General features: G+C 37.9%; 1 protein-coding gene across 1 annotated transcript in view; it reads left to right on the plus strand.

Moving 5' to 3' along the window:
- SLC4A10 (solute carrier family 4 member 10) overlaps positions 1 to 14,446 on the plus strand; it is a 432,482-nt gene that overhangs the window by 269,141 nt on the left and 148,895 nt on the right. The window contains exons 8-9 of the mRNA XM_053698366.1: positions 4,643 to 4,800; positions 8,942 to 9,029. Of these exons, the coding sequence (XP_053554341.1) occupies positions 4,643 to 4,800; positions 8,942 to 9,029 (246 nt within the window). The remainder of the gene's footprint in view (positions 1 to 4,642; positions 4,801 to 8,941; positions 9,030 to 14,446) is intronic.

Genomic DNA, 14,446 nt, shown 5'->3' on the forward strand with positions numbered 1-14,446 from the left:
GCTGGAGTGTATTAAATTGTTTACAAGTAGCTCCTTTACCCTTATATTGGCATTTGAAATTGTTAATTTAGCATGTGGTATCCCCACCTATTCTGAAAGTTTGTGGCCGCGCGTACCAACTATAGATAAGCTTTGTAAACACAGCCAGCAGAAGAAATTACACTCCCAGTCGGATATAGCAGAGATAAGGTAATACAATGTTGATTTTCCATTGTTCTGGTGATTGTTTTAAGGACAGATATAAGATAAAGAAGCAGATATATGTGCACAATGTGATACAGTATTGAGATCTGATTATACCTACAAGCTCAACCCATTTTATTAGGTTGTGGCTTCAAAACACAAAATCAGAGCTTTAATATACACAAATAAGCCTTAAAAAGCTCATTTTCATTCTTTTTTTACTCTGCATTTGGTAAAAAAAGCAATTGTAAACACATTAAGAGAAAAACTATTTTACAGTATACTGTCCCTTTAATGTTATCAATAGAACCTTAATTATGGTACTAGGTTAAAGTGATTTTGAAATGAGCTTCAGCTTTGCTAACCAAGGCAGTCACTAAATTTTATTTTACAATATTAATTTCCTTATTTTTGTCCTATATCTTCTTTATCTTAAGGACGAAACTTTCATGGGTTGTGTGGCGGTATGATTACTTAGAGTAACACTTCTCATATTGAGCAGTTGAATATAGACTATGTGTTAACCCCAAGTCTTAAGAAACAAGTGTCTCCAACAAAAGCTACATGGGCAAGGTATTAAGTTAACTAAATCGTATAATGTATAGAGCAACCAGGTCCCCCAGGGGTTAATAACGCTCTACAAGCAGAAACTAATCCTTTGGCACTGCATACCTTTATAAAGCGCTACAGATTTGATGTCCAGACAAAACTTAAGATGCAAGCTTGTGGAATAAAACCTCTACATTCTATGTTGTATTGTGTTGAATATCATTTACTAATGAATATGGTTTTACTGTGAGTAAATAAAAATTAATTTCTTACCTTACATGCAGTAGATTCTGCTTTCTTACACAGAGTTAGAATGATCCTTTTAAAACATCTGTGGGTTTTTTTCCATTTTGTTTCCCATTTTAACCAAGTTTCCCAGTGCTTTTGGTGCTCAGTAGACTTGTGCAGCTTCGAAAAATATGTTTCGGTTCGGTTCGGATCGATTCGAATTTCGGTTCGGATCTATTCGAATTCAGAAAAATTCGCATGAATTCGTTTCGGATTCATTCGGATTCTTTGGGATTCGGAAAAAATTTGGTTTGATTCGAATCGATTCGGAAATTCGGAATTTCGGTAAGTGTTAGGTGGGATGTGCTGTGTATTACACTAGTATTATGTACTGTATATTAGGTTTAACCCATAGCAGAGTGATAAAACCTAATATACTGTACAATACTAGTGTAATACACGGCCATCCGAATCTACCGAATACATCCGAATCGATTCGGATGTATTCAAATCGATTCGAATGTATTCCATTCGATTCGGATTTATTCGGTAGATTCGGCAGTATTTTAATTCGGAAATTCAAATCGATCCGAATCTCCGAATTTTCCGAATTTTCCGAATTTCCGAATCGATCCGAAACGAATCGCACATGTCTAGTGCTCAGCATCTTTCTAGTAAATAGTTTTGTTTTAACTAATATGATAGGAGATGCATTTTTGCAGGAGCAGGATTTGTACAGTGAGATACAGTTTTGCTCATAATGAGGGGCTCATTATTAGTTTCAATGGTAGAAATTGCACTTTTTTTACAAATCACTTTTTACAGTGTGACAAATGTTTCAAAATAAATGTGACTGGGCACAGCCACTGGCATTTGTTATGTGCGATATTAATATCTCCTTCTGTTGATCGTTTTCTAAACCAAAACCGCACTAAATTAAAAACAACCTTAGAAAAAATGTATAATTTACAGTATAAGGCATTAACATTATACATCATAGACAGATCATTGTAATACCCATAATGCCCCAGCTCAAATGTATGACTAATTCATTTACAAATTGTGCTATTTTGTTGGAAGTGAAAGGGTTAATTTTACAGATGTTAATTGCTATTGCTCTTTCCCACTGTAAATACTTGTATTGTAAAGGATATTCATGCTGAATGGCCATTCTATTAGTGATTTGCATTTGAATAGGACATAACTGGTACGTTTCTGGTAACTTCATAATGGGAATCACAGTTTACTCCAGCTCTGGTAACTTGCGATTGAGTGATATTAACTCTTGAATGGGAAAACTTTATGATTAACTGGTAATACAAGCACACAGATGCTCTTGATAATACTTGTGGTTTCACCCAATCACAATTTATGCTAGAACTCTTCCTCAAAATACCGCTTCACTTGACATCCAGGCCTATTTGTTTTAAACTGTTTCATTTCAATTTTGCATCATCTAAAAATAAATCAGAGAAACTTAGGTTTGTATTTATTCAACTTCCTTTATATGTATTTTTATTTTTATTTTTGGAACATTAGATGTATAAATATTTGACTAAATACATAAATCTTTGGGACTACATTTGCAAACTCTGGTTAAATGCCAACAGAATTTGCATGAGTTATTTTGTAAATGTTAGCTGAGAATATGTGCTGGTATTGGAGACAGATGGCTTTGGAAATATTAAAAAAAAAAAGTCAATTTTAATAGTTTATGTTGTTACTTGGTCATTGCAATTTGTATTTAAGATCAATAAAAACATGATAATAACATCAAAATGTTTGTCATTCGTAGATGAATATTATTGTATTACAAATAATAAGATGCAATAAATTGTACTTATTTGTTTTATTAAGCAGTGGAAACAAAATAGAACAAAAACCCTAAGGGCTAAATTTCAAGTGGAACGCAAGAAGTGCGATATTTGTGCTCCACTCGTAATACCAGCGCGCGCAAATGTGCACTGCTATTAGAAGGGAAGCACAATGCGGTAGACACAGCATAGAACCTAGTGCAGCAAAGGGGGTAAGTCGTGCGGCATTGGGCAGCAAAGTTTAAATATATATGTATCTGAATAGATACATATATATTTATGTGTTAATATGTGTATACACGTTACCACATAAATATATACTTTATGTTTATAAGCATATACATATATATTAACAGTTTTAACACAGTCCCCATAGACAGCAATGTAAAGGCACTTTTCACACACCACATCCCCTCACTTTAACCCCTAATAACTGCTTTGTGCCGCTATTTAAAAAATAAAAAATAAAGATGCTACTATTTGTTTTATTTTTTATTAAAGTGAAGGTCCATTTTGATGAATTAGTGTCCGATTTTTAATAAACCTATTAAAAACAAGGGCATTTTAATTCATCAAAATTGACATTTCACTGTTTTCTTCAAAAACTTACCTCCAGCGATTCCCCCGGCCGTCGGAAGCCTCTGCAGACGTCAGAAATGATGAATTAGGCTTCCTCCAATCACAGCTTTACCCCTGGGGGAATCTTGGCCTGATGCAACGCCGTGTTTGGAGGAAGCCGGATTCGTCATTTTGGACCCACGAAGACGGCTTTTGACGGGCGGAGGAAGTGCTGGAGCGGCTGCCAGGATTAAAAGGTAAGTTTTGAAGAAAACAGTGAAATGTCAATTTTGATGAATTAAAGTGCCCTTGTTTTAAATAGGTTTTTTAAAACCCAGCACTAATTCATCAAAATAGACCTTCACTTTAAAGAACACTACACTTTATTTCGGAGCAAATTGGGAGACATTTTTTTCATTAACCAGAGATCTGATTGCTGGTTAATGAATGCTAGTGCCAAGTGCTACTGCGAGCTAGCGGTAGCATTAACCATCCACTCATAATGGCTGGTTATTTAGCATGCACCGTAAAAGGGCAAATTGAAAGGTACATTGAAGAAAATAAAACTGTGATTTACTGGAGAGAGACAGTTTCTTTATATGTGTATACTATTGCACGTGCTATTGTATTTAAAGAGTAATATGATGAATGAATATGCATATACCTGGAAATATATTTCATAGTTGTCTGCATTTGAAAAATAGTTGAGGGAGAATTAGACCTTTGTCTCCTTATACACAAGAACAGATTAAGTACTGTAGGAATAGCATCAGAATTTATTGAAGAACTTCAGACAAGAAATGGTGGAGTTCATTAGTAACAACAGCTTTACTTTAAGCTCTATTAACATTTCAACAGATAAACTGTCATTTTTAAGAGCAATAAAATATAATATGCAACAAAAGAACTATATTTCCTCAAGGTTTAGCATACATTATACAGGGGAAGCTGTGTATATAGTTTCCTGCTATATAATATTGTGCATTGGCTGAATAGCTGTGTATATCAGCTGGACCCTTTGATTTTGAATACTGCATCCTGATTTGTAGGCAAGTTTTGACACATATCATCAGGTTTGCTTGATTTAGAATAAGGTCCTATGTTCTACTTGTGTTAATGTTTGCGTCATTTTTAACTATCCCTTTAACTGCATATTCATTTATCTGTCAATTCTTAGAATTTTATAAAACCAGTGATAAAATAATAAATGGGTTTTTTTTATCTTATATATTAGGAGGTACCAATGTATTTATTCTGCATACTTGCAATTTTAGGGATATATGCCAATCTCATGTTTACTTTCATTTCAGTTTGACTTACATTTTATGAAAAAGATTCCTCCGGGAGCAGAAGCTTCTAACATTTTAGTTGGTGAACTGGAATTTTTAGATCGAGCAGTAGTTGCATTTGTTAGACTATCTCCAGCAGTCCTTCTTTCAGGGCTCACTGAAGTTCCCATTCCATCCAGGTATTTTTCATTTTTTTTTCTGTGTGAATGAAAATTAAAGGGACAGTCTACTCCAGAATATGTATTCATTAAAAAGATAGATAATCCCTTTATTACCCATTCCCCAGTTTTGCATAACCAGCATGGTTATATTAAACTGACATTAAACACTTTGAGATGGTAATATAAAATGATAAATTGTATATAATAAAACAACTCTGTAATATACTTTCATTATTTATTTTGTCCTCTTTGCCTGTAATTCCATTCTGAAATTGTGAGCTTTTCAGTTCCTGTTAGAAATGGAAGTGCAGAACACTGTTAAATCCAGCACAACCATTGGCTGCACACTCTAGTGACCTATTTATAACTGACCCTAATTGGCCACAGCAGAGAAGGTAACACAAGTACAACATGGCAGCTCCCAGTGTTTTATAGACACTAAAACTTTACACTTATTTTGTCACTTTTCAAACAACTAATGAAACTTTAAAAAATAAATCTACATTTTAGTCATGGACTAATCTTTTCTTTGAATGCATCATTCTATCTAGCATATATTTAGTGTTTAATGTCCCTTTAATATACATTTTACCTCTGTGATTGTATCTGAGCCTCTGCCGACTGCCCCCTTATTTCAGTTATTTTGATAGACTTGCATTTTAGCCAATCAGTGCCCTCTCATAAGTAACTCCACCGACGTGAACACAATGCTATCTATATGGCACACATGAACTAACGCCCTCTAGCTGTGTCAAATGCATTCAGATAAGAGGTGGCCTTTTAGGAGTTAGAAATGAGCATATGAGCCTACCAACGAAGAATACCAATAAATTTGATGATAAAATTAAATTAGCAAGTTGTTTAAAATTACATGCCCTATTTGGATCATGAAAGTTTAATTCTGTCTAGACCGTCCCTTTAAATGAAAATTTAAGTGAGAAGTAAACATTTTTAGTAAACATTCAGTTTAAAAATATAAAAAATAAATGATATATATATATATATATACACACACAGTATATATATATATATATATATATATATATATATATATATATATATATATATATAAAAATAACAAGAGTATTGCATTGAGCAATGATACTTTTTTATTGGACTAACTATACATTTATAAGTTGACACGCTTTCGGAAGAGTTCCTTCCTTTATCAAGTCGGAAGCAATACTGACCAATTCAATGGAATTTACAGATTATATTTTAAAACACAGAATAGCTAAGAAGACAGAAAGTGCAGGAAGAGGAGGAGGTGTCGTAAAAATCATGATGGGGGCTTAGGTAACAGGCAGACAGTGTCCAGTGTAGGAGAACAGACAGGGGAAATATATAGCTTTACATAGAGCATATACTGACATAAAGTTATATATCAACATTGAATCAATATCAATGTCAATATTGATTCAATGTTAATATATAACTTTATGTCAGTTTATGATCTATGTATAGCTATATATTTCCCCTGTCTGTTCTCCTACACTGGACACTGTCTGCCTGTTACCTAAACCCCCCTCATGATTTTTACGACACCTCCTCCTCTCCCTGCACTTTCTGTTTTCTTAGCTATTCTGTGTTTTAAGATATAATCTGTAAATTCCATTGAATTGGTCAGTATTGCTTCAGACTTGATAAGGGAAGGAACTCTTCCAAAAGCTTGTCATCTTATAAATGTATAGTTAGTCCAATAAAAAAGTATCATTGCTCAATGCAATACTCTTGTTATTTTGATATCTAAATCTCTGGACTAACACGGCTACTCCAATCAACGTATATATATATATATATATATATATATATATATAACACATAGAAACATCCAGCACTCACCAGCTAGCTCACAGCTAAGATAAAATCACAACTGGAAAGGTTAGTTACCGCATCTGGCCAAATGGGAAAGCTCAGGCACCACGTCAAGGTCCTTTCCACTGCCTGAGTCCCTAGCACAGCCACACCATCATGAGAGCTCACAAAGCCAAACAAACTGAGAACAAAGAAGGGGTGCACAGGTGGATGTAATCACCCAGAGAAAATACAAAACATGGAAGGGAACTGCACTCCAAGACCGGACCAGGTACACATCCTATGACTCAGCAACATCCAGCCCTGGGTGCTAAATAGCACTCCAAAAAGCTGTGAGGTCACCAGAGCCACAGGCAGTTAACCCCAGTCCGGAATGGGTGCAAGAAACAAGGGGGATTACAAACAAAAAGTAATACAACACATAGAAACACCCAGCACTCACCAGCTAGCTCACAGTTAAGATAAAATCACAACTGGAAAGGTTAGTTACCGCATCTGGCCAAATGGGAAAGCTCAGGCACCACGTCAAGGTCCTTTCCACTGCCTGAGTCCCTAACACAGCCACACCATCATGCGAGCTCACAAAGCCAAACAAACTAAGAACAAAGAAGGGGTGCACAGGTGGATGTAATCACCCAGAGAAAATACAAAACATGGAAGGGAACTGCACTCCAAGACCGGACCAGGTACACATCCTATGACTCAGCAACATCCAGCCCTGGGAGCTAAATAGCACTCCAAAAAAGCTGTGATGTCACCAGAGCCACAGGCAGTTAACCCCAGTCCGGAATGGGTGCAAGAAACAAGGGGGATTACAAACAAAAAGTAATATAACACATAGAAACACCCAGCACTCACTAGCTAGCTCACAGCTAAGATAAAATCACAACTGGAAAGGTTAGTTACCGCATCTGGCCAAATGGGAAAGCTCAGGCACCACGTCAAGGTCCTTTCCACTGCCTGAGTCCCTAACACAGCCATACCATCATGCAAGCTCACAAAGCCAAACAAACTGAGAACAAAGAAGGGGTGCACAGGTGGATGTAATCACCCAGAGAAAATACAAAACATGGAAGGGAACTGCACTCCAAGACCGGACCAGGTACACATCCTATGACTCAGCAACATCCAGCCCTGGGTGCTAAATAGCACTCCAAAAAAGCTGTGATGTCACCAGAGCCACAGGCAGTTAACACCAGTCTGGAATGGGTGCAAGAAACAAGGGGGATTACAAACAAAAAGTAATATAACACATAGAAACACCCAGCACTCACCAGCTAGCTCACAGCTAAGATAAAATCACAACTGGAAAGGTTAGTTACCGCATCTGGCCAAATGGGAAAGCTCAGGCACCACGTCAAGGTCCTTTCCACTGCCTGAGTCCCTAACACAGCCACACCATCATGCGAGCTCACAAAGCCAAACAAACTGAGAACAAAGAAGGGGTACACAGGTGGATGTAATCACCCAGAGAAAATACAAAACATGGAAGGGAACTGCACTCCAAGACTGGACCAGGTACACATCCTATGACTCAGCAACATCCAGCCCTGGGTGCTAAATAGCACTCCAAAAAAGCTGTGATGTCACCAGAGCCACAGGCAGTTACAGGCAATACTCTTGTTATTTTGATATCTAAATCTCTGGACTAACACAGCTACTCCAATCAACGTATATATATATATATATATATATATATATATATATATATATACATATATATTGCATTAAAAAGACCAACAAAAAAGGCAAAATATTTTCTTTTAAAAAAGGTGTCCCATTGATGAATCAGCCCACTTTTTCTTCTCAAGCTTGTGTAGCATGTCTCTATCTAACAACACCACTTACAGAGATCTCCATAACTTATCGTATGGGATTGTCTTACTTTAATTTGTGCACATAAAGTCTATGAATATATAGGTTGGGGCAAATAAATTATCCCCAACACCAAGCCAGCCCAGATTCTTTTATAATTGTCTACTTCATTTGATATTCTTATGTGTTTCACTTAGAGGTCAGTAATAACCATCATGCAATAATAATCATGGCATGAGTAATGCTCTTCAGTGGAAACATATTTTAAAATTAAATAATAATTTATAAAATTAAAAGTACAGTACTATACTTTTAAAGTTAACATATCATATATCTTGCTTTTAACATCTTAACATTTAAGATTTAATTATTTATTTTCACAATCCGTGTTACTATCACAGACATTGTGAAGTTTCAGTTGTAATTTCATTATATTTTATTTAATCTGTGTAACAAAATAACATATTTATTGATATATTTATTTATTTCCAGGCTGAATACAAAGTTTTAATGACTCTGTTTATTACAGATTTTTGTTCATACTTTTGGGACCACTTGGAAAGGGACAGCAATACCATGAGATTGGTCGATCAATTGCTACGCTAATGACCGATGAGGTGATTGGATTTTTTGAGCATTTGTGTGAAATGTTTAAATAATAAAAAACAACACTACTTGTGTTACAGTCCCATAAAGTATTCTAACCCAAATTATGATAATCCCGACCTATTAGATTACATGGGATCTACTAACATTTACTTTCATGAGAAATACATGTGTCTGGCATTTACAACAGTTTTTTTCAGAGATATGAACAGTGCTCAACAACCTAACTGTATTGAGGTTTAAAGGGACATTAAACACTGTGCAAAAATTGGCAATACAGGGGTATTGTAGGTCTCAATTGAGACTGGTCCTTCATCTCTAGGGTGCCCATCTGTCCCTGTAGTCAGTAGTGATGTAACTATATGGGTGTGTTGTGGGGCCTGGTCTCCACCTGTATCATATCTGCACTCTCCTGTGAAAAAAGGTGTGGTGGCAGGGTTTCCAATATGGCTGTCATAGTGTTGCTGTACAGACACAAATCTGTCACCATATTTTTAAGTATATCACTTCTTTAGTGGAGACTGGTCCATTTAAATGATAACATAAGGGGTTTTACCTATTGTGCATGCCGTTATTATTAAAGCTATATTAATTTATGACAACCATGTGCAAAGCAAATTTTGGTTTCAGTTTTATTCCTTTGATACTTATTTATGGGTCATAAGAGCAAGTTTCATTTTCTTACAAACAAAAGGCATTGGCTCAGGTGCTTTACATATAATATTTCAATATACTGAGAGAATATTCATTTCAACTACTGAATGCAAGATAATAAACTTTAACTATGTGGAAGATTAAACCAAATATTTCCAAGTAGGATCAATCAATGTAGAGCAGTATTGTCACGTGAAAGTCGAAATGCTAAATGAATCTTCTATGCTCTGCTATAAATTTTTCCTCTCTCTCGTGGTATTCTACCTTTATTAATATTTAGCTCCTTTCGATGACAGTATACTGAATCAGGCCCTGGGAGCGTGCCTGTATCTTGAATACTATATGGCAACCACTGTTGGCAGCAATGTTTTTAACAATAGTATACAAATATGCTCGGGAGCCTACCTCACTAAGCTCTCATTGAGTCAGTTAAGTATCAACAATGGATAACAAGGTAAATTTGATAGAAGTAAATTAGAGAGTTTTTTCTTTTTTGTTTTTGTTTTTGCAATTGCACTTTATGTCTGAATCATGAAAGTTAAATTTAGATCTCCCTACCTCTTTAAAACAAATCACAACCAGTCAACGAATTTATCACTTAACATATGAAAATATTTATGGATACATAAATATTAAACATCATTGATCCATTAAAAAAAAACTATGATTATCAAGTACTGAAGTTGCCAAATTTGATATGTTAGCCTGTGTGCATAATACATTTCCATCTTAATGGGAGGAGAGTCCACTGCTTCATTCATTATTTGTGGGAATTAAGAACATGGCCACAAGGAGGAGGCAAAGACACCCCAGCCAAAGGCTTAAATACCTCCCCTCATCCCCCAGTCATTCTTTGCCTTTCGTCACAGGAGGTTGGCAGAGAAGTGTTGGAAGATTTGGAGTAGTCTCTTATGGAGGGTAGTTTTAAGTAGTCCTGTCAGCCTCTCAGTGAGAGCATGGATGAATGTTAGAGTCCAGAGATGCAGGGATCGTCTTTCTGTAAAATCATCCTGACTCAGATTAACAGCTCTATAAGCAATCAGTGTTGACGAGTTTCGCTGCCTGCTTTTCTGCTCTCAAGTCCATGTTAGGAGCGATGCTACTACCATGTCACACTTGAAAGGCCGTGTTCTTGTTCCACGGAATAGATTCTGGTAACATTGTTTTATTTCTACATATATGATAACGTAAGAAAACAGGGTCACAGTGTGTCTCCTTTATCTGTATAGCATCAAGGGCAATACCCTCAGAAGGGGGGTTATTGAACAGGGGGGGGGGGGGATTTGTGCATAATATTATTTATTGTGTTTTAATGCTGTGACATGTGTGAGATGAGGCTCTGTCAGTGTGTGAACAGTCAGTTTCTTTGCGAGAGATCAATGCAGGTTTTTTTTTGGCGTGTTTTCTCTTTAGTGCAGGGGCAGTCCTGCATGGCACTCCATGTGACCGGGTGTGGCCTCTTTAACTTCCTCTTTCCTGACCAGCGGTTGTAGGAGACGAAGCAGTTTCTCTGTGGTCCGGGTCATAGGAGGTGGTGAGTGTCCTGGCCATTGGTGTATAAACGTGCCATTTAATTTCTATCTAGTCCGCAATAAAGGTGCAAGCTATGGAGGACTCTGATATGTTAGAGGGTACTCCCTCTTTAATTAAACCTAATATCTGTGTCTATTGTGAGGAGGTTCCGGTTGATCCGCCTGCTTAACTCTGTTCCACATGCTTTGACAAAATTGCAATATCTAAAAAGAATAAGATACTTAGTACAACTGAGCCATCCACCTCTAAAGTGTTCTCCATCCCGCGAGGTGCGTTCCCTACATTCATCTCCGATTGCACATGCAGCTCCCCAGGGAACTACTAATCCTCCCACAAAAGAGCACTTTGGCCGCCAAATTTCGCTGATCAGTTACAGTAACAGTGGTTTCTGCGGCCTTCAATGCCTTACCATGCCCTGCTAAGCGCAAGCAAAAGGTGAAACATAGCTATCCATCCCAGGGGTCATCTACTCCGCTGGATGTCTCTGACAGATTATCAGCTGATGAGGACGACTCTGACTCTTCAGGGGACCTTCTTTCTGGATCAGAATTGGCGACTTCTAGACCTCCGTCTGTGAAGGAGCCAGACTTTAAATTTAAGATGGAGCATTTGCCCTTTCTGCTGAAAGAGGTGCTTGCTACGTTAGAGGTTCCTGAACCGAAACTGCCGGAGGAATCTTTGATCCCTAAGCTAGATAAGGTTTACAAGGACAGGGTGGTTGCCTCAAGACTTTCCCGGTCCCCATTAAAATGGCTTTAGCAGAGATCCACAATTGTTCGCTCTCTGCGATCCACATTCCGGGTATGGACAACTGGGAAGCGGATTTTCTAAGCAGACAATCATTTCATCCAGGGGAATGGTCTCTCCATCTCAAGGTGTTCGTAGAGATCTGCAACAGATGGGGGACGCCGGAGATAGACCTCATGGCGTCCAGACTCAACTTCAAGCTACCCAGATATGTGTCACGGTCCAGGGATCCCCAGGCAGAGATGATAGATGCCTTAGCGGTGCCCTGGGAGTTCAACCTACTTTACATTTTTCCACCGTTGCCTCTTTTTCAAGCAGGAGCGAGCTTCGGCTATTCTGATTGCTCCGTCGTGGCCATGGAGGACTCCTGGTTCAGGGTCCTTTTCTACACCAACCTCGATTCTCTGAGGCTGACTGCATGGAGATTGAACGCCTAGTCTTAGCCAAGAGAGGATTTTCGGAGAGAGTGATTGATACTCTCATTCAGGCCAGGAAGTCGGTCACTTGGCACATCTATCATAAGGTGTGGAGGACCTACTTGTCCTGGTGTGAGGAACGTGGATATCCCTGGCACAAGGTTAGGGTATCCAGGATTTTGGCCTTTCTCCAGGATGGTCTGGATAAGGGTCTTGCCGCCAGTTCCTTAAAGGGACAGATTTAGGCTTTATCTGTACTGTTGCACAAGAAGCTAGCGGAGCTTCCTGATATTCAGTCCTTTGTTCAGGCTCTGTCTAGTATCAGACCTGTCTTTAGAACTTCTGCTCCTCCTTGGAGCTTAAACTTTGTTCTTAAGGTCTTGCAGAGGACTCCGTTTGAGCCTTATTATACGCTTGACATTAAAATTCTTTCCTGGAAGGTTCTATTTCTACTGGCGATTGTTTCGGCTCGCAGAGTCTCTGAGTTAGCAGTCTTGCAATGTGAGCCTCCTTAACTGGTCTTTCACGCTGAAAAGGCGGTTTTTCACACTGGATTGGGGTTTCTTCCCAATCCTGTGTCGAATCGTAACATCAATCAGGAAATAGTAGTTCCTTCTTTGTGTCCTAACCCTTCTTCGTCAAAGGAAAGGTTGCTTCATAATTATGGCTCACTCAACTAGGGCTGTGGCCTCTTATTGGGCTTTTAAGAATGAGGCTTCTACTGTATAGAGCAGATTTGTAAGGCGGCTACTTGGTCTTCTTTACATACTTTTGCAAAATTTTACAAATTTGATGGTTTTGCTTCGGCGGAAGCTGCTTTTGGGAGAAAGGTTCTGCAGGCTGTGGTGCCCTCAGTTTAGGGTCTGCCTCCTTTTGCCCTCCCGTTTTTTTTAATTCAGTGTCCTCTAGAGCTTGGGCATTTGTTCCCACAATTAATGAATGAAGCAGTGTACTCTCCTCCCAATAAGATGGAAAACTTAAATTATGCTTACCTGATAATTTAATTTCCATCTGTGGGAGGAGAGTCCACTGCTCCTGCCCGTTTCTCTGGTGGGCGGACCTAAATGTAATTTTTTCTTCTGGCACCATTTATACCCTGATATTTCTCCTACTGTTCCTTGTTCCCTTGGCAGAATGACTGGGGGATGAGGGGAGTGGAGAGGTATTTAAGGCTTTTGGCTGGGGTGTCTTTGCCTCCTCCTGGTGGCCAGGTTCTTAATTCCCACAAGTAATGAATGAAGCAGTTTGTGAAACGCTAGGATTTACGATTGGAACAAATAAAGGGGACTTTCAGTCATGAAGTATAAAATACTTCATGCTGAGAGTTCCTTTATTTGTTTGCAGCATTCACTGCACTGAGCAGCTAAGGCAGCCCATGGCAGACTTTCACGCTAAGTGGAAGCGTCACCTCTCAGCCATTAACCATGTGTGAAATCTGGCGAAAGTTGGCGCCAAGCTGGATTTTCCGCATGGCTATTGGCCAAATAGCTTTCTGCCGGGGGCTGCCTGAGCAGCTCAGTGCAGCGAACACTGCGAACAAATAAAGTAGCTTTCAGCATGAAGTATTTTATACTTCATGACTGAAAGTCCCCTTTATTTGTTCCAGTGGTAAATCCCAGCATTTCACAAACTCTAGGATTTACTATCATTTTAATAGATATTAAATTAAATATGTGATTGTTGTTTTATTTTGATGTTTATGGTAATTTTGACACATTTTGAAATATTTTCAACCATCTGATTATGTGAAACCAGGCTTTAAAAAATATTTCACAGCATGTCATGCAAGCTTGTAAAGCTTCTTAGCTCACAAAACAGTATTTAGCTTTGCTCTGTTGGAAAACTACCATAGGAATTTCTCATTTATGTCTGAGCTAAACAATATTTTGCCAGAAAAGTAGGTCAATATGGAAAAAAAAACAAAAAACATTTTCCTTGTTGAGACATAATGCATTTTTCTGGTTATAGATGTAAATATACAATATATAAATGCATACAAATCCAATTGACTCATAAATCAAACAAAACAAAAGCAGGAAAACAGAATCAAGAGTGTTATCTGTCGCTAACATAAATAC

This window comes from Bombina bombina, chromosome 1, assembly GCF_027579735.1.
Source record: "Bombina bombina isolate aBomBom1 chromosome 1, aBomBom1.pri, whole genome shotgun sequence".
NCBI lineage: Eukaryota > Metazoa > Chordata > Amphibia > Anura > Bombinatoridae > Bombina > Bombina bombina.